Raw genomic sequence first — 27,649 nt, forward strand, 5'->3', positions numbered from 1 at the left:
GCTATGATGACGTCTTAAATTTTGCAGTTCGATTCTTTTGATATTGATATTGATATTGAGTTTTGTTGAATTCTTGAAATTGTGGTGGTACATGTGAGCAGATTTTTGTATTAATTATACACCGCTGGTGGAATAAAACATCTGACGGTAAGCAAAGCATACACTGTAGAACATTTACGCTGGCTGTAGATTTTTTTTAATCGAAATACTTTTTTTTCTTAAACACACAAAGAGCGAAATTAACTTTTATATTTTGCTAAAATGTTGTCAATTTACGATAATTATCTTTTTTGTTGTTGTTGTTGTCTTCGAAAATTAATTATTACATTTTGGTTCAATTTTATTAATTATTGTAATTTGCTTTCTCTCATTTCTCTTGGTTTCATTTTTTTACATATAAATATTGCTGCCAGGAAGCTCCCAATAGTGTACAATATTTTTGGTTTTTTTCTTTTTAATTTAACAACGTTTTTTTACTTCTTTAATTAGTTCGTAACGATTTAAGATTTAAGTTTTTTTTCTGCTTTTTTATATGTTTTTTTTTAATTGAACGAAAAACAAATTTTGTTTCTTGTTGATGTTTCCTACGAAGAAACTGCAACTTAAGTTCAAAATTTTGGTTAAAATATTTTGCCATTGATGGAAGCCATTGAAATTAACAAACGAAAATCTTAAAAATTCTTCTAAAACCAACCATCATGTCGATCTTAAAATAATCTAAATCTTAATGCACTTACGGTCAAATGAGACCCAACATTTAATATTACTTTTTTTGTAGTTTTTACCATTTTTTTTTCAACAAGCAAGATGTGATTATATCTCATTTTTATTGTTCCATGTAATTAATAGAAAAAAAATGATTTCGGTTTTTTTTTGTATTTGTTTAATGCGCGGTTAAAAAACTAAGCACCATACTTTAACAATTTTCTTTTTTTTATTATTTTTAACATAATTGTAATAATTTATAATAATAGCAATAATGAGCGGTAATAATGGGCTGATGTAGTGTACTCCAAACGGTTGAATGTTCTTATTTAAGGAGTTGATGGGCTCTTTCATTTGCAACCGCTATCCTCGTTTCGTTGGATTCGCCCTAAGGTATTTATAAGTTAGCGATTAACGAATGTCGAATTAAGTGTCAAAATCTGATTTTGAGAATGTGCAGACAGTATCACATACTTCGAGTTTCCATAGAGTGTTTTGAGGGGATGCAAACAATTCAAGAACAATTCCGCGGCTCAATATTAACTGGCGTCAGTATCGCTTGTTAACATTGAGCCAGGAGTATTGTTATTGAGTTAGCAACGGCCCCTTACAACCCTCCATGCTTTCCGAATTCCATCTTTCGCGAAAAAAATATCGAAACCAAGAAGACAGATGAAGTCACTTTGTACTTTCAAGGAACATTACAGTCAGAGTAATTTACAATTTGACGAATAGACGTACTTACACAAAGGGATCACACAATAAATGACAGAGAGTTTTGGTAAATCTGTATGAGAATGTCTGGTACCTGACTGAAACCTTATAGCAAAGCACCTAGCAGGGTAATAGAGGGTAAAACGTGCGTAGAAGTGCTAACTGTCGTATATTCAATGTGTGTTTCCAATTTGTTTGAAGTTAAAGAATTGACAAGGTAATACAATTTTGCCAATCGACGAAATGACCATTAACCGTCTTACCTTAGCATTAATTCTTTCAATCATTCTATTTTGATTTTCAAGTTCGGATCCCATATCAAGAGCCATGTTTCTCAAATTGCCAATCATTGTGTTTACTTGGCCCATGTTGTCTTCCATTTCATCCTCTCGAGCATCGTCTTTTTGTATTCTACATAGGAGCGCGCAAAAATATGAAAATTAATTTTTGTGCATCGCTATGACATTTTAGTCGTTATCGAATATACCTTCCAATATAGCCGGACGGCATCATTTGTTGGCCATCCATCATAACTCTTTGCGGTTGATTGTTAACAACTTTTCCATCACCTTCTCCTTTCCACGCACCTTCATCTTCTTTAAAGGCATTGTTTCTAAAAAGAAATTCAATTTTTTACAATTAAAATTAAATCCTTGATCGTTTCAAACTGATGTCTGGAAATGGATTTGAACAATTCTCTCTCGCTAGAGAAGGTAAATCAATCTCTGCAGTTGCCTTCGGAACGAATTGCTGAAAGTTATCACTTAGACTATGATTTTGGCAGTATTAGTCAAGAAAACCATTCGTTTTATATAACAGTTTCTTGCTGACGAAACTATATTGATTGAACAGACCACGTGAGGAATCTCAATCAATGCAAATCGCTCACGGAGTACTAAACGCAGTGGAAAATTGCACATGCGTCTCATGCTTTTGATGTCCTAAGTTCCGAATACAATTGGAGATGATCCGTGTAGCACTTCAACTTTTGGAAGATTTAAATTAGAATCGATCGTAAAGATCTGCTAGTTGATGTTGTGGCTGCAAAATTTTGCTCTTCTAAACACTACAGAACTGAGCCAGCATCCACGAAAATATTTCGTTGATTTTCCCCAATTTTCGCTAGCTATCACGAATTTTTGGAAATTTTCACGTACAGTTAGAGGCACTGAAATTTCAACATGATGCACACATACAATCAAAAGTGTTTATATGGTTTTACCACTACCACGCCCGTGCATGTAGAAGGTTCAACCTTATAAACAATTTTGATTGTATGGTGTATTGCAGGCCCGGACGTGCCATATGGTGAATTCGGGGAATTCCCGATGGGCCTTTTGGATTTTTGTATGAGAATTTTTAATTTGTGGGCCTTTTTAAATTGAGTTGCAAGGAGTCCCCGTTGGGCTTTTTCGAGCCAGTCCGGTACTGTGTATTAGCTGAACAACAGCTGAAACAAATTCATACTGAAATTTCAATGCCTCTGACTGTAATTGATGTAATTGATTTTTAAAATATTTCTGGACATATTTCCAACATTTTCTTTAAAGAATTTTTTACGAGTTTTAGTGTTTTTACATGAAAAATTTCTCGAGTATAGGCCCTTCTATGCTACTACATGATAATGTGCTTGATTCAAAACACGGCAGAGTAAAGTTAACCAGGCAGGAGCGCTAATTTGACTAGGGACCTGAGTAATCTAGTAGCCCTATATTTTTTGCGAACAAAATTTTTCAATTTTTGTCAGTGTTCATTTTAGTTCATTTTTAGTGTATTAGGTCCCTTATTTGACGTTTCGAAAATGAACCGCTCCTGCCTGGTTTATTTTACTCTGCCGTGTTCAAAGGCATCTATCAAAAATATTCTCGCAACCATTCTCTGGTGTGTATGCTTCTTGAAAGCAACATTTCATTTCGAATTCGTCTAGAGCGCTTAATGCTAAAGTCTTACTGGAATGAGTAAACGGTAAACACACAGTTTTCATTAAACGAAAATGGAACGAACAACCTACTTTTTCCATGGCAGAACGCATATACCACAACATTTTTCCATTCCGCTTAAAGCTTTTTCAGCATCCATCATGTCTTCTCGAATCTTGTCCATATTTTCTTCGATTCTTTCCAATTGTTCTAAGTTGAAAATCAAAATTAAATTTAGCACATTTTTCCGTTGCACATTCTTTTTTGTATGGCTAACTAATTATATATCTAAGGTGTATACACTTATACCGGTATACGTTTACTAAAAATCATAGCTAAAAAAATAATGGTGAAATGATAATTAGAAACACATCGAAATGGATGTATTTCTGTGAGTTCTACAAAATAATTGTTTTGAAAAAAAAACGCATGATGATTAAAAGTGGAATAAGCATTATTATCATTCCTACATGCATGCATACATAGATTAATTATAAAATTTTAGTGAATTTCAAAGGAAAAGCAATGATGACCTATGTTTATTTAATAAGCGAAGTTGTAGTAAGTTTTTATTGATTTTATGCAAATGTTTTGCAATATAATTTTTAAATATTTTAGAGTATATCATCAAGTTCGATCATGTAGTCAGTTAGTATAATTGCATGAGTTTATTATATAAGTTTCATTGATGTTTGAAGTTTTGTTTTTTTATAGACAATAAATGGACGAAATTTATATTGATGCGTCGATGTAAGTTTGTTTCAGAATATATATTTGGGCTAAAGTTGGAATTAGCATTTAAAGTTTACTTTAAGTTTGTAAAATATAATATGATCAATTCGTTGCTTCTTTCCGTTGCCTGTTGCTAAATATACAACTATTTGAGTTTACACAGAAAGAAAAAAACATATGAAGTCAAAAACGTGAAGATCTATGGCAGCGGCAACGATTATTTCATTGCTGCTGACCAATAAAACAAAATTCCAGTTGGTTTTTCTCTCAGTGTTTATTTGTAACAGGCGATTATAATGATAACCTCTAAATTGATATCAAATGACAATATTACAAAATCGATGTTGAATGGTGTATGCTTCAAAGACAGTAAGAAAAACTGTTGGTACGAAAAATGACTAACAAATAAATTGCCAAACTAATGTCGAGGGGCGGATATACTGGAAAAAATACTATGTCAACTAAAAGAAACGTCGGAAAATCCTTTGAAAATATTTGAAAACTAAAAAACCACTTCATCAGAAAATCCTAAATCCTAGATTCTCAAAACTTAAAATGAAAATCCTTAAAAATCGATGGAAATCCTTGAGAATCCAGTAAAAGACGGTAAAGAAAGTCATTGCAAATTTTCAGAGGATTTTCTTTTTGAAAATCCTTTGTCAACGCCTCTACTAACTAAGTAACGGATTAGTTGCTATGCTCTTCTTTTTTGTAGATAATATTTAAGCATAAACTAAATTTGTGGTCAAGACACCCTTTGAGATGACTTTTTTACTCTACATAGTCGCAGTGTTTGTATGTACATAATATATGATCTCCGAGACCGAGAGAAACTTTTTCTTCTTTCATTGTATACCGTTATTCAAGTTTGTTAAACAAGAGAATTGAACCATCTCTAGCACGAGCCTCACATATTCTACATAGTACATCCGATGGCTCTTACTGAAAGGCTGGCTGATCATTTAGGACGCGGAAAACTATTCTTATTGATAGCGTGTGCCTAAGAACTCGTTTTGCACGAATTCAACAACCATACAGTCACTATTCTTTCTCATAAATTTTCAAAAAAAAAATTAAACGAATCGTGTGAAGTAATTTTGAAATTTGGATGGTTGCCAACGTCTGTAATTTTTATTTTTATGAGAGAAAAAGAATTGCCTGTTAGAAAAGTATTGATTCATTTTGCACTTAACTGTTCGTATATCATACACAACAGTCTCCTGCATTTCATAAAATTAGTATTAGAAGTAATATCGGAACGACAAGCGCTTTCTAATTCATAATAATTGTCTGGCATGAAAAAAGCGCGCCACAACAACAAAGGAAGTGAGAATCTTCAAAGACCTCTGAACACGATTTCGGTATGAAAATTATGTATACAAGAGAATAAAAGAAACTTTTCATTTTCCATTTTACGGTGATGTGGAAAAAGAAGGCACAATAATGACGACAGTGGGAAAATTTGCATAGGATTTAGAACATCGGAAAAACATTGCTGTTCCGATGCTAGGTATAACTCGGTGTAGAGGTTCAACAATCGTTTTTACCCCTGAAGCAATTTTCTGTTCATGGTTATTGCGATGAACTTTTATGCATATTTTCACAACGTGGATTCCACGCCAACGTTTCCATTTATTTCAGTATAACAGTTTTACATTCAAGTTTAAATGTTCCATTTTCTTTGGAACTTGATTTTATGAATTGTGTAAAGGTTTCTGGTGTAAAATACACTACCACTCTGGGTATTTTGCATATTGTCGGGTGGTTTAAGTATAAATGAAATGCTTTCAAGAAATGTACGTAATTTGTAAAGAAATCAATTTTATGAACTGCTAGAAACGCAGATATGCGAGATTGATATAAAAAAAAGAACCCAAAAGCTTATAAGAACTCATAAATATGCTGGTTCAATATAAATTGTAGACGACAAGAACGACAAATTACAGTCTAATTTAAATTATGTCGGTGGCTGCCCTAACGAAGAAGTGTTTTTGCCGACTTTCATAATTAATTTCTTGGGATCGTTAGATGTGTCCAATAATAACTTAGTAATTGAGTTACCTGGATTATATGGTAACTCAATAACTAAGTCCTTATTGGGCACAATGATCCCAAGAAATTAATTATGACTTCTGTCTCGTATAGTTATATGATTTGTTATATATGTTCTACGGACCGTGAACAGCCCGCAGAAAATATATAAACGATTTCTGATATTTCTAGCAGCCCAGGATCATCATCCCCGATTCCCGATTCCCGATTCGACTACTACCACGCGCGCGCGTCTAGCAACTTCAACCGTGTAAACAGTGTTGATTATAAGTGTGGATCAACTGAAAAGCAGCTGAAGCAAATTCATGCTAAAATTTCACTGCCTCTGACTGTAAGTAATTGTTAGGAAATTTCTATAAAAAAAAATTGCCCTCATTTGATTCGATTTTATTGTTTATGAGAATCCGTGCTCAATTCGCTTCTTAAATCTTGCTTTTTAAAGACTAAAGTGTACCACATTGTGGCTCCTTAATCTCACTTCCTATTTCATCTGTTCTATACGATAATCCGAACAAACCAAGCTGCCCAATGACTATTTCTAGGGCGCAGATTCATGTACCTATATTGTCTTTAAAATGTGTAAATTGCCGCATGTTTATAATGAAAACTTATGATTACTAGTTATAATAGATAATAGAAATGCTTTGATCTTAACACTTATTACTACACTTAGACCATGTACTTCGTAGTAGCATCAAAGATATCTGCATAGATCTTAGTACACATTAATCATCCTATCAAAGACATGTAGTCCAGTCAGAAGAGAATATGCGTTGATTGTTAAAACACTTGAATAGATCATATTATAAATTACGTTTTCGATTTTTTTAAAATATTTTTTGTGTGTATTTATTATTTCGTTTGCAGTAAACAATCATGCAAACACACCTAGAGGAGATTACATTTTTTATTTAAACTTACAAAACGTTTCATTTTTTCTTTGTACAACTTCCTTTTAAAAAATCAATCGTAAGTAAGTACACATTCGCCTAGAATAAATTGTAATTTTGCTGGTAAATACACAATATATGAAAATTATAAAATATTTAAATTTTAAATGCTTAAGAATACTATTGTTTGTATAAATATAAAATGACTACTTGAGTATACATTCGAATTATATATATTTATATAAAAATATCTACATGAAAAATCGTGAAAAGTTAAAAAAAAGAAATAAACATTGTGAGATGAAAGGCGTCACGTCAGTATACTGAAAAATGTAAATATTTGAACCAAATGGGGAAAAATTAGAAATTAATATTTTTCATTTTCATATTTCATTTCACTTTCAGGCTATACCTTTGTCAGCAAAAGTAAATACGAAATTTGGGAATGCGATTCACATACATTTTTCCTTTGACCTTTTCAAATAAAGTGAGAGTCAGAATCAGTGGGTAAATGAAGCCCTATTTTACCTTCTATTTAATGGGATGAAATTATAAAACGGGGAACGGAAAAAACATGTAAACCGTTGAAATGAGTTCAGGACAACAAATAGTGGTTTTTTCACAGTGCAGTGACGAAAAGTAAATTTTTTTGCTTTTCTACAACAGCCTGGAGCCTCGTACGACAACTGTACAACTAGCACCTAAAAAGAATTTTTCACTCGAGTGTTGGTTTTTAGGCAGGACGTCGCAGGACGAATCTGACAACACACATCGTGTGTCTTAATAATATTTTTCATACCTAGGACCCGAAAAGTGCGACCTCTTCAAACACATCACACGTCTCACACGCAAAAAAAGACTTTAAGTCTTAGGTACGGAATCGAAATTTACTATTTTTCTCAACTCAGTAACGAAATAGTTATTTATTTCGAGGTGCAAAGTACTTTATTAGGCTATAGATGTCTCGAGACTTTAAATCTCGCAAAGTGTGTTGCGAAGTTAAACATAAGAGCAGTAAATGTGAACATTTCTAGGCGATCATTGAATTGAGGATTTTACCGGTTTAAAACACTCAAGACCATAAACTGTTTTTATGATTTCTGGAAAAGTAAAACTTTCTCCGTATCATACCACAACATTACTAAGACAACATTTTATTTGTTGCCCATTTATTTCCAAAGAATTTCTGTTTTTTATGTACTTCCATTTACTGCGTTAATTATAAGCGGAAGTTTGTTGTTGAAACTGAACAGAAAATTGTATTGAACGTAAAATATTATTACAGTCTAAAAATACGTTCAACCCTCACTTTTTTTTTTCAAGGAAAAATAAAACTTGCCAACTTTAATGCTGTACGTACATATCTTGACTATACTGTCTATATGCACCAAATCGCGAATATATAAATGACTTGAATATATTTTCCCTTTGACGAATCGGCTTCGTTAGCAATAGGTATTTTCGTAACGTAGGAAGAAATGTTGACAAATTGAGCTCCCGACTGAAAAGTGAGCTTTGAGCTTGTAGTCCGTGAATGATTTGCGTTAACTCTTGATCTAAGAAGTGAATCATTTTCAGTGCTTCATTAAAGTGAAACTAAACTTCATTCTCTACTTGAGTAATACAAAAAAAAACTTTTTTTAAACTCATCCGTTGAAGCTTTCCTGAAAAGTCACTTACTAACATCCGCTTCTGTATGAGATAATATTGTGTAAGCTTTAATACCCTTAGTATCTAAGGTACATAAAGTTTGGCATAGAAACATTTTACGTAAATATACTCTGATCGACAGAAAGAACATTCAAATACAATTCTATTCCCGGGTACGGATGCTACATTTCAATTGTCCTTTCCATACATCGTCGACGACAACTTTTAAACAGATAAAATTGGCTGTTCAATGGTATAAATCGATTTGATTATACTGAATATTCACCATACTCTCTGTAGTGCTGTGTTTTCTTTGCATAATACAAATGTATTGGTGCTCTTTCGGTGCGGTAAGCTTCTTTTGATATATGAAACGAGGTGGTGTATGGAACATCTATATATGCGTTTTAAGTGGCTTACAGAAAAAATTTATGACTGATAAGCCAAACCTTTTATTTATGAAAGCAAGCAAGAAACAGAATTTAAAAGAAAAGCCGGTGGATGGTCTTTTCTATTTGAATTAAATCTTTTCATTCTCAATCAATTTATATTTTAAGTTAAGTAGTTTATGGTAGTGGTCGTGATAAATGTTTATAAAATTAGGACTATGTCAATAAAATCGCCAATTAATTTACTAATGGTAGCAATGTGGCACTGTACATAGTGATCATATGTACATAGGTATTTAGTGTCTGTATATCGTATTGTGAATCAAATATATCGGAAAGAATAGCAAAAGTTACTGATACCAGTAACATGTGAAATCAGATTTGTTACAGACAGAACTTTGTTGAATGAGAAATTACTCATCATGCCTTCCTTATGGGCAATGCAGGTGCTTTCAGGTCACCTGTTGTAGGTAACTTTGTCTCCAGGTAATCTACAATAGCTGTCACAGCTGTAGCGCCCCATACAAAAAATACAGCTGCGGCAGATAATGTAGATTACCTAGAGACAAAGTTACCTGCTACAGGTGAGTCTTTCGAAACTTTTTTGTCAGTGTATCATCTCGCGCAAGCTCTCGTATACGTAGACATATTACATTTTTTTAGAGAGAAAATAATAAAAAGTAGTGTTCGATAATCTTGACAAAGTGGAGTTGTTTCTCGCTTATGATGTTGCCAAACTCGCCTTCGAATAGTTTGGGCCAATTCCATAACTAGGACAGTTATTTTCGCATTCATGATATAGTATAAAGTCACCTGCCTGAATTTCAAGAATTTATTTTCCTAACTAGTGTTGAAATATCGCTTATTTCCGAAGCCGTTTAGGAAAAAGGTAGTTTCTAACATATGCTGAAAGATTTTTATTTATCTGATTCGCCTCCTTATGCTGGAAACCTCTCATTATAAAGTTTCATTAAATGAACTGTCGAAAAATGTAAAATAGCTATTTGTGCAATCGAGCTGCAGAGTACTTCATTAGGCTCTAGATGTGTAATGCACATCGTGAGCCTAATAAATAATACTTTGCATCGAGTTGCATACAACGTTTTATGCCACAGTTACATCTAAAAATTGCAAATTTTGCATATTATGATAATGAGTGGCATAAAAACGTTTGCCACTTTAAAGTCGAAAGTTATGATGTAATAGTACTAATCCCGTAGTAAAAAAAAACTAAATTTCGTTTCTCACCTTCGCTTCGACTTGAGTTAATTTACGTTATTAGGAGTGGTAATATCTTCATTTTTCTTTCACGAGCTACACACATAAATAGATATCTATTATACGTAACCAGCTTCCATCATCAAAAGTCTGGCATTAAAGAGCTTAAAAGAAAATATCGTCGTTTACTTCAAAGCCTTCTAAAAAATGGTAGAAAATACTTAAAATAATGAGAACATGAACAAAAGCTTTTTATATTAATTTTGGGGAAAATGGTGTTGTTGTTGTTGCCTGGCACTGTTCTAATTATATTTTCATGTTGTGTATTTTCCGTACGAAAGTCATATATAAGATCTTAACATTCAAATATTTGTACGGTGATGTTGTCGAGGGTTTATTTCATTATTTAGGAATATAAACTTGAACCATTTGAGAAATGATGAATTTGCTTTTCGCATTGCGAAGGAATTTGCAAACACCACAAAGGCATCACAGACATTATGTGTTATAGTTGTTTGTGATTTGAGTTTTATAGAAAATTGTGGTAATTGAATGCAAATTGAAAACGGCGGCTGTAGATTACAAAGGAAAAAAAATGAAATTGAAATAAGCGACTATTGTCGGTGACTGCGAGAAAAAGTCAACAGAAAGAAAAATATTTTACGAGGACCTCTATACCATCAAAACCGACTACAAAACATTCATCACCTCTAAATAATGAGGACTTTTATATACAGCAGAAAACATATCGGTTGAAAAAAATGATTTTTTTTTTGATTTACAACAAAAGTAGTAGAGGTAGTAGTAGTAGCAGTAGTAGTAGTATGGTATTAGTCTAGATGTCATTAGTACCGGTAAGGCACAATAAATTCAAATTGTGAGTTTAGAAACTTTGAAAATTTTTGTTGCTTGAATACAATAATTAAGCCGATAAATTAGTACAAAAACAAGCCTCATCAATGTTCCGTTTATGTAAAGAGAAAGTAGAAATTTGTTACTTTCACCACAAATTCCATGCTACTATTTCCGTACGATCAAAAATATCTTCTAGTTAACAATTTCTCCTGTTTCGTGCAATCTTATGTATACAATAAACGACTTCCAATTTTATTCACTATTTCCATTCAGCTGTTTGACCAGCTGGTCCACGTATTTTCTTGAATTTTCGCACATTTTCCGAAGATCAAAAATACTTTTTGGAAAACTTGGAAAAATGTGAGAAAATTACCAAAAATAGTTCCTGATTCCAATCTCAACCACCACAAGTTTTTAATTAAATACCTCCTTCACATTTAAATATTTGATTGTCCTAAATTTACGGCATTAGAAGTAAAAAAAAGGTGAAAAGTAGTAGAACTTTTGCAGATTTTTTTTTTCGATTCTCTAATCCACAAAGCGTGATAATCAAAGAAACTAATCGTTTTTAGGCTTGTATTAGAAAAATATTCTGGAACAACAAACAGTCCGGAAGAAAGCTGACCTATCTAACACTAAATTGTACTTTTTTTGTGTTCGGAAAGCAAGTTTCGCTTCGAATATAAGTATACAATGAAAATACAATGTGGACGTGTTGGGTGTATGGGATGATGTAGGTAATCCGGATAAAATCATACAACAGGAATAAATCACTTACTTTTTGCAATGAAACTGTTAAGCTACTCAATTATATGGTATATTATACGGTATATCAATATAAAGATCCAAAGTTTGTAAAATATTTTGAGTAGAACGTAAAAGAAGCCAAGTATTTAGAGAAACGAATAACAAATAATTGCTCAGCTCAAGTTGATGAGTATATGATGATATTTGCTGTGGCTTATAATATGGATTAAATCATAGATTTGGGTAGAATCAAATGACGCACAAAAACTGATTATGTATAAAATAATCTGATTTTTGACAATAAGTGTTTCTCGACTGGCTAAAACGAAAATGTCGGGAAGTAAAATGCAAAAAAAAAAGTCCAATCAACGTGAATAAAACGTGAATAAGATGTGAAATTTTTCGTGAAAACAAATGTGAACAAAACAATTGATGCGTGTATAAAAGTTCAAAAAAAAGATTTCATTCAAAAAAAAATTACCCAAACGTAACGATAAACAATGTTTACAAAAAAAGTATATTTTTCATATTAAAAATTTTTAACTTTTGAAAAACAAAGATTGAGTAGCAAATTTTCAAATGTGATTAAAATTTGTGGTTATGTAAGTAACGTATATCTATATATATTATATATAGTGAACTCACCTCCCTGATCATCAAGCGCAACCAGGGTTCTAATACCAGCTTCCTTGCCCTACAATGCAGCACATAAATAATATTTTTGGTGTCATTATGTTGATATATTTTGTTCGTAAATTGATTGTAGTAATAATAGATGTGTGAGATGTCGAGCAAGTAAATAGATTGATGATCAATGATAAATGTTCAATCTACAACCAACTCAATTTAGTTAGCAATTTGTATGCGACTTCTCGTTTTCCTTTGTCCCACACGTTCTACATTGTTACGATAATAGAGCGAGACTACTGATTGAACTTACTGAGTGAATAAGTTTTCAATTTATTGATGGATGTGGAACTGTTGGAACTAAAAAGAGAAACAACCGAACACATGAATTTCTTGCTAACGAAACTGAGTATGTCAGTTCTCAAAACAGTATACTCATTTTAGGCATATTGCGTTAGAACGAGTGAGACACAGTCAGTTACAGTCAATCAACTTCAACCCTACTCAATACAGTTTCTTCAATCACCAAAGTCCACAAAAATGTAATTCTGAATTAATGAATCGGATTGTCAATCAAAATTCACGCCGTAAGTGTGCCTAAAATTTGAATTTTAAGTGAACGATTCGATGAAAAAGTGAACCGAAAAATACATTTCAACGCTTCATTGTATGAAAATGACGCTACGTTAGAAAGTCCTCCGCACTTTCCATTTTGAATTATGACCGCACTTACGGCGTGAATTGTATACCGAGTGCAGGTAACAGAATGATGGGCAAGTGGTTCAACCAAAGATTTTCATTAATCTATTCCCCTTTTGAGCGAGTCCATTGAATTTGTGTAATTGCTTAATTGAAAACGGAAATTATTGAACTCTTGCAAAAAAATCGAACTAAATTCTCGAGGAATACATTAAACATAAACGGCACGACGCACATATGATAAATTGAACATAATCTGTTTCTATGTTTTCAACAAATAGAAAACAGTTTGTGCATAATAGAGATGAGTGGACCGCTTGAAACAATGGTCTGTCCACATCACATACCCAATGTCCACAGGCATTTTTAGGGTTTGGGGGCAACGGGATGCTTTGAAGAAAATTGCGAGCACAGCATGGACATTTTCAAAGAGTGATAACAACAAATATTTTACTGATATTCGAATAAGTTCAATAAGTGGACAAAAAAATCTATAGTTCGAGCGAGCTGTGATCAAAGAAATTAGGAATGCCCACTTATCTCTAGGGCAAACCTCTCTCCCAGTTTTAGAAAACTGAAAGTCAGTTCCTAAAAATTCGCAGGATTGGATGAAAATAAGTCGGAAATGACTAGACAAAGTTTTTGTATCAGAAAACCTGCTCAAATTTTTAATGTGTCTACTTTTGGTAATGTAAAAAGGACACACACACACACCGAAACTTAGTTACATTTCCACTTTAAATAATTGATTCTCGAATTTATAATATGCGATGTGGGCCACAGTAATTTCGAATTTATGTTTATTATATTAATCAATGTTCGGCCTTTTGTTGATAGTTTGATTGAAATGGGAAATGGCGGAAGCATTACAAACAGAGGTCATTTTGCGCACTGAGACTTACATCATCATTGTATTCATGTGACCGAATTCTCAACCACCCAAAACAAAGGAAATAGAAAATCGGATTTGAATTTGAAATCAGTCTCACATAATACCAAATCGTACACTAAACTTTCGGTGTGTTATATTATATCCACCGGCTACAAAGTGTGTGCTTAATATTTAATGAATTATGATTGCTGTTACCATTCGTGGGATTAACATGGATTTTATGTATAGAATGAGTTTAAAAAAAAATTGATTTTTGAAATTCTGTGAGTATATAATGTTTTTTGGGCTAGAAGCTGTGCGCCGATGACTGAAAAACGTAATTTTTCGGTCATTTTGCGTCGACCGCCGAACGAGAAACGTCGATTTTCAATAAGAGATTTATTCGATAAATATCGTTACAAGTCGACGTTCAGTAGATTTATTCTAGTAGATCCGATCTATCGAATTGATACATATTCTACACTGTACTGTACTTCCGCTCTTTACTACTCATTCTACCCGTTCCTCACCCGTTCCCGGTTAAAAGCGGAAAATGCATATATTTCCCTACCGAAATGCATGTCACAATATGACGTATTGTCAGTCGCGGAAAGATATTTTATCGCAATACTGCAATAAAATACGTCAATGTAATATCCCGACTGAAAGCGTCAGAGTGAATTGTATCGGAAATTTTATTCGATTCGTATTACCCGTAAAAAGTCTAATTTCATATATAGTGCCTGTGGTGCCAGTCTACAAAACCTACTTATGAATAAGTAATGGACATAAACATGTAGCATGTATGGACAATCTGAACTAAATTACTGAAAATCCATTAAATTTCAATAGTACAGCAAATATAAACGCGGACAAATGTTTATTGTCCCAGTAAATCCAATTTATGTTGCTAATAGCTTAATTGATCGTACACCCAAGTTATAGATTACAATGATGCCTATCGTATCAATTAGCTGACCACGTCCATTCATTAAAGACATGGTATTCATTTTTAATAATATATTTGTTTAGGATGTTTAATATCATAATTTCAGCTGTCCTCTAACCCGGATGAGAACCCAGAAATAAAGAGAACGAACAACATACTGCACAGCAAGTGTATAAGTGGGTTAGTTTTGACTATTTTTTCATAATAGTTATACTCATCCACCGGATTTCATACTCCAATTGATTTCATATTTTAATGGAAATTGACCTAGTAGATAAACTATATGTTTTACAGCCAACAAATGCCATAAACTTAGTACATTAAATAAAAACCCACGCAAATCAGTAATATAGTCGTGTGTGAGTATTCAAGTGCCGTAAAAGTTCAAGTGTACAAGTTTAACAGCTTACATTGGTACTGTTGCACTTCATTTTCAAGTGTTAAGGCTACAGATGGTAAAAAGCTTGGCCTTTCACTAGTTGTAACGGTGATCATCATCAGAAACGTCGATTTAGTATTTGCGTGATGCACACCACGGTGTTCCGGTTTTGGAAGATTGAATCTACTAGAGGTCAAGGTTACAAAAACGGCTCAACCCCGTTCACCTTTAATGGATTTTTCCCATGAAAGTAGAATAATGAATAAACCAAAAAGAATTGGGAATTATTGACAGCAACGCTTTGACAACCTGGATTTCTTTTGATATTTATACGAATGGTAAATATGACCAATCTGACTTACACGGAAAGGAACGTTGTTGTCAATTGAATGAAAAAGGTGAATTTCTTGTGTTAATATTTTCTTTCCGAAAGATTCCCATCTTTGAGAAAAATGGAATATAAGTGTTCATAACCACACGGTTGTGACACTTCCTATAAAATGTTTTCATAGAACCTCTAAATTTTTTTGTCGGTTTTTTATTTCGTCCGAAATTTTTCACTTTTACAGGAACCGTTTTTTAATTTTCTGAAGTTATAGTTTTCGCAACAACGCTTTCAGTTGGCGTGGGGTAATTTGGCACACGGGGCTAAAACAACGCATTTCTCAACTCCGTAAAAGGTGAACTCGCACACAATATTTGCGTGTGCGGGTTCACCTTTTACTTAGTTTAAAAGTGCATTCTGTTGCCACCGTGTGCCAGATTCCCCGATACCCCCTTAATTGACGTTTAAAAAATGAACCGCTACTGCCTGGTATATTTTATTCTGCCGTGATAAAATTCATTCAACAATGAAATCGTGCGTGCCCACGATATTACTTAATGTATAAATAACATCGCTTTATATGAAGTCGAATTTACTATCTTTATTTCAAATCGAGTCTTCCTTAATTGGTCTTCATTATTTTTCTTACGATACGGATTGGAAGACCTTAGATGTTTTCCAATTGTTAGTACATTCGGATAAACAATAACAATAAACGTGAAACACAGAACAAACAATTTTGCATTTTATAATCATAAATTTTTAATGAAGATTTTTGTTGTTTTAATATTTCACAAACGTTAAACTGTTTATGTGACGTGACTGTGCACATGTTTGATATTCATTTATAAATTAATAATTATGGTGCAATTATCACGATAATGCACTAATTTGTTTATTAACACCGAAATATCGATTAGATTCGATGCAAGAGAAACGAGTAAGAAGTGGCGTGCATATTTTCAGATGTAGGATTCTGTAGTCTACTGGAAAAGACTTCAGAAGAAATATCTTTGAGTATCTCAATGAAATTCTAGCGTCTAGACTCATGGAAGTGTCAGAGTGAAATGGATCCATGATTCAAGCAATTAAATGATTCTTATGATTTCATTTCACCAAGGTAGCGTACCTTCCTTAAAAAAGGTTAGAGAAATGTGGATTTAATTAGCAATGCAAATGACACCTGAAACAAAATTCCCCCTAAATAAACTTTTGTTCAAGAAACAATAGTTATTTATGCAACCGGATGATAAATTCTTTTTGGCGTGTCTAGTGTCCAGTGTGATAATACACGTGGTTCAGAAGAAGAAAATTAGGTAAAATTTCACTGCAGGTACTTTTTGCAAAGCTACATAAATCCATCCTCATGAGTGGTCTTATTCGTCCGGGTTCTCCTCTTGGTATTTTTAAGAGGATATTTTTAATATGTTACAATTCCTTAGTAGGAATGAATTCAAAAAACATTTATCGTGAGTTTAAAAATAATAAATTATGGCAAATGTATGCCTAAAGTTAAAGTTGGTTAATGAGAACACAGCATGAGTAAGATCCATTACGACCCTAAGGATGAACATGAGAAATCACGTTCTCGTGTCATTGTTGCCTTCAGATTTGTCTCGGATCAGCACGAAATTTGCACAAAAACTTGAATTTTCCATTTGATTATCACTTGTTATGTAAGTGACTAAGTGGCGAAAACGCAATTGGTGGCATTTATTGGGGTTTTCGTTCCGCTTTAAAAAGTTGGGAAAAGCTAAATTGACTAAAATCGATTGTTCAAAACATATACACAACATGACAAAAAGTCGTAGGTGCCATATCTCTGGAATTACACTCGACCGATTTTTTCTGAAAGCTAGAAATATTCCTAATTTCCCGCATCACTATCAGACTAATGGCACGGTAGATATGGTCGAAATACCAAAAAGTGTTGGACTTTAAGGAAACTTGAATTAACAAATTTTTTACATGCTACATGCGTCGAAAACCGTACTTTTCATGTTTCAAGTACTACATTCGATTCTTCCAGCTTGTAAAATCCATTAAATCCAAAAATATCAAAATGCAACATATACAAAAATTCCTCTGCTGATTTTTGGACTCAAACAAGTCAGAGAAGATGATTTGTAAATTGAAAAATGATTTTTTGTGTCATTTCAGATTAGTTAATCTGACCGTTAACAAAGGTTTTTTCGACCACATCTTCCGTGCCGCTTGTCGGATAGACTTAACAAATAAGAAAAATTTCTTCAGGGTAAAAAGTCTTGTTTAGTCATCATGCCCTCCCTCGAGACAGGTAAAAATCAATTTCAAAAGATATCAACTACCTAAATTGTACTTTTCTCGAAAGACTAGGGTAATTGGGTAATTTCTTTGTTAGAATTACGAATCTAAAACATCATAAAATCTGAAGTATTCGTTTTAGGTTGCGGAATATTTCGATGAGCAAAAGAATCATATTTAAATGATTACTGTATTTCTACTCCAGGATTTTTGTGCTCTATTATAAAATAAATTCTCATTCCCAACCATTTAAATATGACACAAAGACCACGTTAAAAGTTACATTTCACATTTTTTTTAAATGTTTTTTTTATAAACTTTTTTTTTGAGAAAATGTAAGTAACAACAAAAAAAATTCCTTGCTAATTGCTTGTACATTTTTTTATAATTCAAAATAATACAAATGTCCGGTCCGGAAGGTATAACGTGTAGGCTGACGACGTTTTATGGAGTGAGGAGTCGTACATTTAATAACATAAACATTCTGTGTACAAGTGTAAGTATAAATTTCGTAAAGGGATTTCATTTTAAATTGAAAATAAACAAAAGTTTAAAACAGAAATACACCAGTCAAACAAATGGAAAATAAATCAATAATTTGAAAAAGCAGCAAAGAGGAAAGTAAAAAGTATATTTTACCTAAGACACACCAATTTCGTTTACATAAAAGGGGAAGAATAATATTATTTTAATAAATGAAGACATAAGTTTCTTACCTCTTCACAGAGGGCCAGCATACGGCGGGTACTTTCCAGTGACTAGAACGAAATTGATCATAAAATTTGATTAGAATCAAGGAAAAATTCTTTGAGCAATTGTTGATTTCTACACACTCTCTCAACACAATACCCGCTTTAATGTTTCAAGCCCGAAATAGTATTTTTCGTCACAAGTAGAATTTTTCAGGACTGGTCTTAAGCTTCTCCTAACTTAAGACGTGTCCTGAAAAAATTCTGCTTTCGTCACGAGTCACGAACTACGTTTTCTGTGCCGTAAGGATCATAATGAGACGAAAAACAAATCAAAAACATTACAACAATTTCAGCTTTTCTTAGCAATCACTTTTCGATCGTAGGTGCAGTGACAAAATACGCCGAATTATGATTCTAAGGCACAGAAATAGTATTTTTCATCATTCTAGTGTTCTCTCTCACACTTAGAAAATCGAAAAGATGTGTCTTGAATGACCTCGTCATTGTCATTCGGATCATACGAAAACTTAACTTTTCAATTTTCACATTCAAACTATCACCATTATGCTCCGTGAAGTTTGTAAGTAAGTCGATTCTGTAAACTTTTTATGTAAAATATATAGGCGAAATGTGTAAAGTTTACGAACTTCACGAACCATAATGGTTTACCCCCTATGCCTGCAAAAAAATAAATATTTTTTCACCTCATCTGTCACTTGGTTCGCTCGAATTTGTAATTCTTCCAACTCGGATCTTGGTGGACCAGCACCATTTTCTACAGGGGGTTGCGCCGACGGCATTCTGAAAGTAAAAATGGGATTACGATTTTCATTCAGGAATTTTTAGTTGTTTACACATAAAACAATCAAAATTGTCATTTCATAGCTCCTTAGGTCTTAAAAATGACTTTATGTCTGATTTTGCGACTATCATAGCTCGCTTGTCTGGAGCAATAATCTTCGGGTCCATATTTCCATTACGTTAAATCTCTTTTAAGTCTCTAAATGGCCATCGTAAGATTTATGTAATTTTGGGAGATATTACTAACTGACAGTTCTTATTTCCTCGAGATTATTACTTCTAGAGATTCTTTATTCTCGAGATTCTTAATCCTCGAGATATGTTACTCATAGATAATTCGCACTCTGCTCAGTATTAGCAACTGAAGCTTACTCTATTTGTGTGAAATACTCCTAGATTTTGATACATATATATATAAAAGAACATTAGCCAGCGCTCATCTCTTATTTTTGATGACGTTGTCGAAAATTAATGAATTGTTTCCGTAGACTGTGGACACAATCCAGGAACCAGTCTAACTGGCTTTGTGCATAACGAAGCATCAAACCTTAATATTGTTTTTCAAACATTTGAATTCCGTAATCCCTCGATTACAATACGTGAAAAATCGCACCCCTCCTAAGCGCACGAATTCGATGGAGTTATTAATCTTGTATGAAGCTCTTCATTATAATATATGAATTCCGATTATCATTAAGACAATTTGATTATACGTTTGCTGTTATTACGATGAATTTAAAACATATCATTGAACAGAGGGTAGCAGACGTTTAATTATTTCGTATATTCGTATTACCCAAACATGCTTCATGATTATTTTCTACGTTAAGTTGTGAAATAATATAAAATATGGTTGTTACAATGACATGGATAACGGATATATATTTCAAGAGCAAATACATGTAACAGTCATTTCGTTACGAGAAACCTATATAGCACCCGGCCATATATGAGTTCCACCACGACACCTTTCCACATTTGAAAATATTACATTTTTGAAACACATACATACCACTACCAGAGAAAGTACGACCCTTATCTATAGTATCTATAGCATAAAGTTCATGTTGTACATGCTAAACTCGGATATTGATTTTTCGTTACGATGCTTAAACACTGAGCATTTATACATACAGTTAATACAAAGAGAAGATCGTCAACGAAAACCGTTTACCACCACCAAACAAAAATCTTTTCAATAAAATTATTTTAAAGCACAAATCAAAGCTAAGTTAGTGGTATGGTTGGTATAATACACATGATAAGTGGGTGTATACTGTATGTAAGTAGATTTCTGGAAACACTTTTCGGTTTCAGATTAGTGTTCGAGCCACAATTTTACGGAAAATTACCATTCGGTTTATAGACTTAAGACGAGAGCACGGGTGTACCACTTTACCATAAAAATGGTCGTAAAATACCATCGATTTTAGGCAATTGCCGAAGACAATTAAAAGTTACTATAACAGAAAATCGTTGTTGCCGAAAACTATAACATTCAGAAAATTAAAAAACGATTCGATGTTTTTGAACGACATTCAACAGGGCTGGTACAAAAATCAAAAAATGTTCTAAGCAGCAACAACAAAAATTGTTCTAAGTTACAGCCCTGCGGACGAGAGACTAGCTATAATTTTGCGTTGAGAATTGAATTGCCATAGCCAGACGATAATAACGATAATATTATTACCACGTTATGCGAAGATAATAATGTCGTAAATTCAGCAAAATTACATCAACCGATTCGTAATACCCTACCATGAAAGCCATTTGCGTTGATTTTATTCATTTGTAATTTTTCATAATAACTGTCAGCTTAGCTAGACATATTCTCAATCGACATAACTCATTCTTATTAGAAATGGTTAGTAGATTTTCATGGTAATCGATCTGATATTCATTCTGCATTTAGTTGAATTTAGGTTCTATCAACATATTTAGACCAAGATCTCAGTTCGATAGTCATGACAGTTCGATATAATGTTTCTTTGCAGTAATATGACCAGTTCGTAATCACAAATGCGATTTGCTTACGACATGAATTTTCCTCCTTTTGAAAATTACATTGAAAGCTGCGAAATTCGTACTCGTTTTACTATCAATTATCTTTCGTTAATTTATTACTTCTATAACGAAACCAAGTTTTATTAGAATCAAATACGCACTAGAGGGCGCTGCAGTCAATTGTGCAATTTATCATCGTATGATATGATATCCTCTTTCAACTTGAATATGCTCAAGTAAATTTATGTTTAAAATACAATGACGAGCAATCAATTTGTGTTGATACTGATAAAATGTTAACAATCATTAATTACAAAGCAGAATAATTAAATTTCTCGAGCAGAAGGTTTTCCGTTCTCGATTAACATACGAAACAAAGAGAGCGGACAAGACACATTAGTAGCAGAGCAACAAACTTCAAGCAAAGTTGTGATATTCTATTTAGAGTACCACCCATGCTTGAAGTGCGTTGGGCAGAGACATTGATTTAGGTCGAAAACACGAGAAATTTTGCTGAGATTGCCAATTATGCTCCGTTTACCATTGTAATCCGATTTTTAGAATACATTCAACATTGGAAAATGCAGCATAGAAATGGGGGTAAACCATTATGATTAGTTAAGTTCGCAAGTAAGTAAATTTCGTAAATTTTTGTCATTTATCCCATCATTAAATGTCAAAAGTTTACGAAATTACTTACTTACGAATTTTACGAACTGTAATGGCTTACCCCTAATGGGTCAGTCTCAAAACCAGCACTCATTAAATTCTTGCTACCATCACCACAAGTACTTTTTTAGTTTCGCTAACAGTTGATGATTTTGGTGTTAATTTTATTCAATTGACACACTTGAAATTTACTTTGTTTATCTTACAATTAGCTGTAAAACCTAGCGAATGGGGGACATTTTACCATTCACTGCATTTTTCCTGAAAATTCGTTTGTTTAAACAATGAAAGTGCTAAAAACAGACTACAACGAAAACAAAGATTCAAGCACTGTGCTGATCACAGCGGGTGATGTTTTGAGTTACTACTGAGGACGTTCTATAATATTTTTGATGATATCAAAAACGGCTCGAATTCGAAAGGTTTTCTGGAAAGTTTGCGACAACAAATTTTCTTTAATAGCTTTTATCGTTTGAGACTTTTGTCATGGACCCATTATTTGTAGAAGTGTAACTTTTGCATAATAAACCACATTCAAAAAGTTTTCTCCCTGATATCGTCCAAGATTAACACAGTTATCATACTTTAGTTATATATTTGAATTTTCATCAGATTCTGGTGGAAGTTTTAAGGTTTAATCACACGATAATGTTCTTATATCCATTTTTCTCAACAGTTTGTTTTCATGCTTTGCTATGCGACCGTTCTTATTTTTACCCCAATTAAGCTATGGAAAAATGGCCAACCTCCCACCTGCTAAGTGCAAAACATGTAAATCTCGTATAGGAGTGTGGCTGAAAGCATCCGAGGAATTTTCATCACATGTAGGCGCAATGGAAGCCGGGTGGTAAAAAATATTTTCAGTGGCAAACACTCTTGAGTCAAACATATTTTTACTATAATGTACAGGAAAACAAATAGCAATTTGTCCCGCGTTCAGACAGATTAACACAATATTATGCCCATTTCGGGACCTCACCTGGGCCTGAAAGGGAACTACACAAACTAAAAATTTAATGCAAAATAATAAGTGAAAAACCATTTACTACACACAAAAGGTAATACAACAAACGCCTCAAACTTGATTAATAGTAGTATTTCTGCAACGAGACTGTTAACATTATATCCGATCAAAGTGTCTAAGATGATGCTAGACGAAGTCGAACACCTTTGCCTTTACAGCAATAAGGGCCCTCTCAATAGAACAAACTGACAAATTAAAATGAAAAATCATTATATTTAAATGTGTGTCTGACAAAATGAGGTTAAAATGAAGGACAGGTCAGAAACGCTTGTATTCCAAAGGAGAATGGAGTTTAGAAACTAAGGGTAAAATCTAATACAATTTAGTACTTTTCTTCATTAAAAAACTGCTGTCACTGAATTATTTTTTAATGAACAAACTACACTGCTGTGACATTCCATGGGAATGTATCAATGTGAAGTTGTTACACAAAAAAATAGTCCAGTGAGATTGAAGTACTATACAAAAATGTGGCGCCTCTACAGGCCAACCGACTAGGCGAACATACCAGAGACTATCTTAGTGAAATAGTTTCTCTAATTTCGCTAAGTTTCACCATTTTTCATGCAGTTTTTGTAGTTTTATTTAAATTTACAGAAATCTATCACACCCAATTCGGTTATACATTTATTTTAGCTCCGACACTACTTAAAATTGGTGAAATTCACATGTAGATAGATACACTCCACCAAAGCTTGTCTCAATCCAAGAGGTGCATACTTGCGAAAATTGTTATTGCGACGTGTGGGCATTGCGTTCAAGCCGAAGACAAGATTCGTTATGATAAAAAGGATTTCTCACTGATACAATTGGCTCTGAATTGACCGTAGGCGCCGGAAACATTAATCCGCCACAAAAAAAAACTTCCAAAATCTAAGCTCAAGAAAATAGAGAAATGTAACCGGTGTAGAGAAAAAATTCTGACATATTAAGAGAAAGCTGCTCCAGTGAATATTTTCAATTTTCAACTCTACACCTACTACACACACTAAAAGTGCCGAAAGAATTATGGCTCACAGCGCGGAAGCATGTAACGCAACAGTGATTGGTAAAATTACTTTTTATTTAACCCATTTTACTAAATAAACAAAATAATGAATAAAATATGAACAGTAAAGAGCGTAGACACCAGACAATCATTCATTGAGTTCTTTATACCGTTCGCGTTAACATGGACTGATAATAACCGGAATAAAAAACAAAACGAAAATACATGCACCTGGCTGGATCGATTTCATTTTATTTAATAGTTGAAATAACAATCGTCTAGGATATATAATAAAAGTTCACATCGCGTTATAAAATAGTCAAAATGAAACATTTTCTTTAGTAGGCAAAATATTTTTCTTAGAAATTTGAGAAAACAGAGCTGAGGCTTGTGGTAAATTTGAAAAACAAAATTCATCGAAACGGTGTTCCGTGAAACGATTTTCATTTATATATTCAATTGGTATTGTTCTCGGTTCATAAACGTTCCGAACTGCTAATAAATAAATGAACTGAAAATTCTGGACAAAATTGAATCAGTTCGAATATTGTTGAATTTAATGGACAAGCCAATTTAAATTAATTTGTTTTTTTTTTTGGGCAGTTGTTTCAATTGAATTTGTATCCATAATTTCTATAAACAATATTTTTAATTAATTGACAAAGCATTATCGGAAAACAGAAATGCCATTCATCATCATAATGTTCACTTACGAAAATTTCGTATCATACGAATCGTATGAGGCGATTTAAATGTTGAGGTAGAATTTCTTCTGAAATGTTTTCGACGTTTTTCTTTGCATAGCATTTAAGAAAGCAATTAAAATGGAACTGGCCATACGTGTTCAAATTTGAAAAATGTTGGCAACATGTAGTCGATGAAACAAGCATATCATCACATTACCACAACATTATAGAATTGGTTACTTCTTTTGATTTGAGTCAATGCACCTAGTAGGGTAATAGAGGTCTTTACACGTCAAATAGAGTAGTTTTTTGATACCAATAATACCATAAGCCGCCTTATGGTAATTTTGCAATATTATGAAAAAAAAGGTATGGAAATATTCGCATACTTCGATTAAAGTACTACTTTAGTTTTTTCTATTACCCTGCTAGGTGCTTTGTTTGAGTATTTCCAAGAGATTGATAAAAAATCTTTTACGACTTCAGTCTTACACATTTAAATATTGAAGATATCATTTGCCTTATTAGTTCGTTGTTTATTTTGAAACTGAGAAATGTATATATATTAGGACTATTAAGACTATTAGTACTAACATTATCAAAACGATAATCGTATGATCATGTTTTCATTGAATCTGTTACTTCTTTTGTTGAAAGTATCAACCATGGGTTCTATACAAAATCCTTTCCTTCATCAGTGTTACCATAAATTTTATTTTAGTGTACACAAGGCAGAGCTTATCGCTTAGTTTTAGTGTCGTAGTAAATAACCGATAGTAGCAAGTTTAAAAGGGAATGTTCAATAAATTTCTCGAAGGCTGTGTCATAATCTTAACCGAAACATTTTCGTGGAAGAATCCGTTTCGAAATTTATATCAGTCAGTTTTATCGGTGGTGTTTATAAATCGCTTATGTGATAATATGGTTTTATTGTGGGCGGTGGTGACCAATAATACTTTGACCATTGGTCTTCATGGCATATAGGCATGTCAGTTATACGAATTTAATTTGAGTCTTCAAATTTGAGTTTATTCAACCGATAGAATAGTATCGATTCTGAAAGTGACATTTAAGTGATTTGTGTTGAACAAATTTTAAATCAGCAAATAATATCAAAATATCGAAGAGAAAAATATCTGCATTCAACAATCGATATAATGACTGTAATTCTATGCATTGCCTTAGTATACATACATTTCCGTTCAATCAAGACAGAAGATGGTTTACATTCGCAAAGGAATCAGATTTGAACTGATGGTGTTCGGTTCAGCTGATAATCCTCGCATTATGCAGTCAAACACATTTATTACAATGTAGAGTAGCGAATGCTATTTTCTGATATTTATTTCCTTTACAACGGCTGCTTGCTCATTACCATTTTAGTGTGCCATAGATACATCAACACATGACCATGAAATAATAAAAAAAGTTGGCTGAACACACCCGTTTATAGTGGTTGTTATCAAACATATACTGGGACATATATATAAATCTCACACACGTACATACAGTTTATCCAGTATACTCGAATACTCATTGTCATTACATGAAAATTGTTATTTTGGAATCGGTGTCAAAGAACAGAAACTACCACCCAAAAATGGGGTCAACCATTTTGAGATTAACCACTGGGTAACCTAAACAATGCATTACATCTATTACTCTTTGGTTTCTTTGCGAACTTGACGAAAACGTGCACACGAAATTTCACAATTCGTCCATCATCAACAACTCTATGAGACGATGGCAAACAATACAATCAATTATTTACGATGATTGATCCGCATTGATATAACCTAGTTATCTATTTATCCATTTATATCCATGATCCTCGCAAAAAAAGCTTACAGTAAATTTACATCCAAAGTTAAAGGGAAAAAAATGTGTTTTTTTTTTCTCTGTTCATAGATTTTGTCGTGCGCACTGACAATTCCGCCTGGTCAATATAAATTCACAAGAAAATTGCATTTGAAAAGTGACGCACACCACGACAAAGAAATTTTCGTTGTTTTTCACTCATTGTGTAGCAATATTTTCTTTATTTTAAATTTATAAATTTCGTTTCATAAATTCTACGAACACAATTTGATTCGTTTTTTCTTTAGATTTACCTTGCTTATTTGTTAATTTGATGAATTAGAAATGAAAAACAAATTACACCAAAAAACTATTGGGATAGAAAACGTTGAATATCACACACAATACACAACAAACGTTTTGCCTGCAAAGATGGTTGTTTCAAGGGAAAAACAAGCTCGCGTATATTTTAACAAAGAACGCTTTTCGAGTCAAGCTTTTCTATTAGACTGTCACGAATGTTAACCGTTTCTGTGAAAGTATTTGAGGGTGGTCGGTTTTTTCCTATTGCGCATGACGCGATTCTTTATGTATGTTATATTACTGAAGAACTGACGGGATGACACTTTGAACGCTACATTGTTGTTCATTTTGAATTCATTCAGCCCAAAATAACTATTTGATGTGATAATAAATTTTGGCTTTAACCTGTCACATACGGCTATTCATCTGTTATCGATATAAACGACAAAAATAATGACAAGCTCTGGATAATATTTATATAGTCAAATCTATGTTAAAAAAAGTAGAAGTACAAGATTTGAAATCAACAGATCAAAACACTTTGATCGATGGAAGTAACTAATAGACCCGATAATAATACTAGTCATATGCTTGCCGACTCTCACACGCTAAAAAAGACTTTTAGGTCTTCACAATCAAAAATTCCAGTTGCGAGAAATTAAAGAAGTCACATTTTCAACG

General features: G+C 33.1%; 1 protein-coding gene across 1 annotated transcript; it reads right to left on the bottom strand.

Moving 5' to 3' along the window:
• Nucleotides 1-299: 299 nt before the first annotated feature.
• On the bottom strand, nucleotides 300-27,191 carry LOC119084660 (synaptosomal-associated protein 25-like). The gene is made up of 8 exons (XM_037194733.1): nucleotides 26,980-27,191; nucleotides 19,401-19,497; nucleotides 18,721-18,762; nucleotides 12,517-12,565; nucleotides 3,431-3,548; nucleotides 1,907-2,032; nucleotides 1,683-1,830; nucleotides 300-1,093 (listed from the first exon to the last, which is right to left on the bottom strand). Exons 2-8 carry the CDS (start codon nucleotides 19,494-19,496, stop codon nucleotides 1,031-1,033), a joined length of 642 nt encoding a protein of 213 aa, XP_037050628.1. The 5' UTR covers nucleotide 19,497; nucleotides 26,980-27,191; the 3' UTR covers nucleotides 300-1,030.
• Between the last annotated feature and the right edge of the window lie 458 nt (nucleotides 27,192-27,649).

This window comes from Bradysia coprophila, chromosome X, assembly GCF_014529535.1.
Source record: "Bradysia coprophila strain Holo2 chromosome X, BU_Bcop_v1, whole genome shotgun sequence".
Taxonomy (NCBI): domain Eukaryota; kingdom Metazoa; phylum Arthropoda; class Insecta; order Diptera; family Sciaridae; genus Bradysia; species Bradysia coprophila.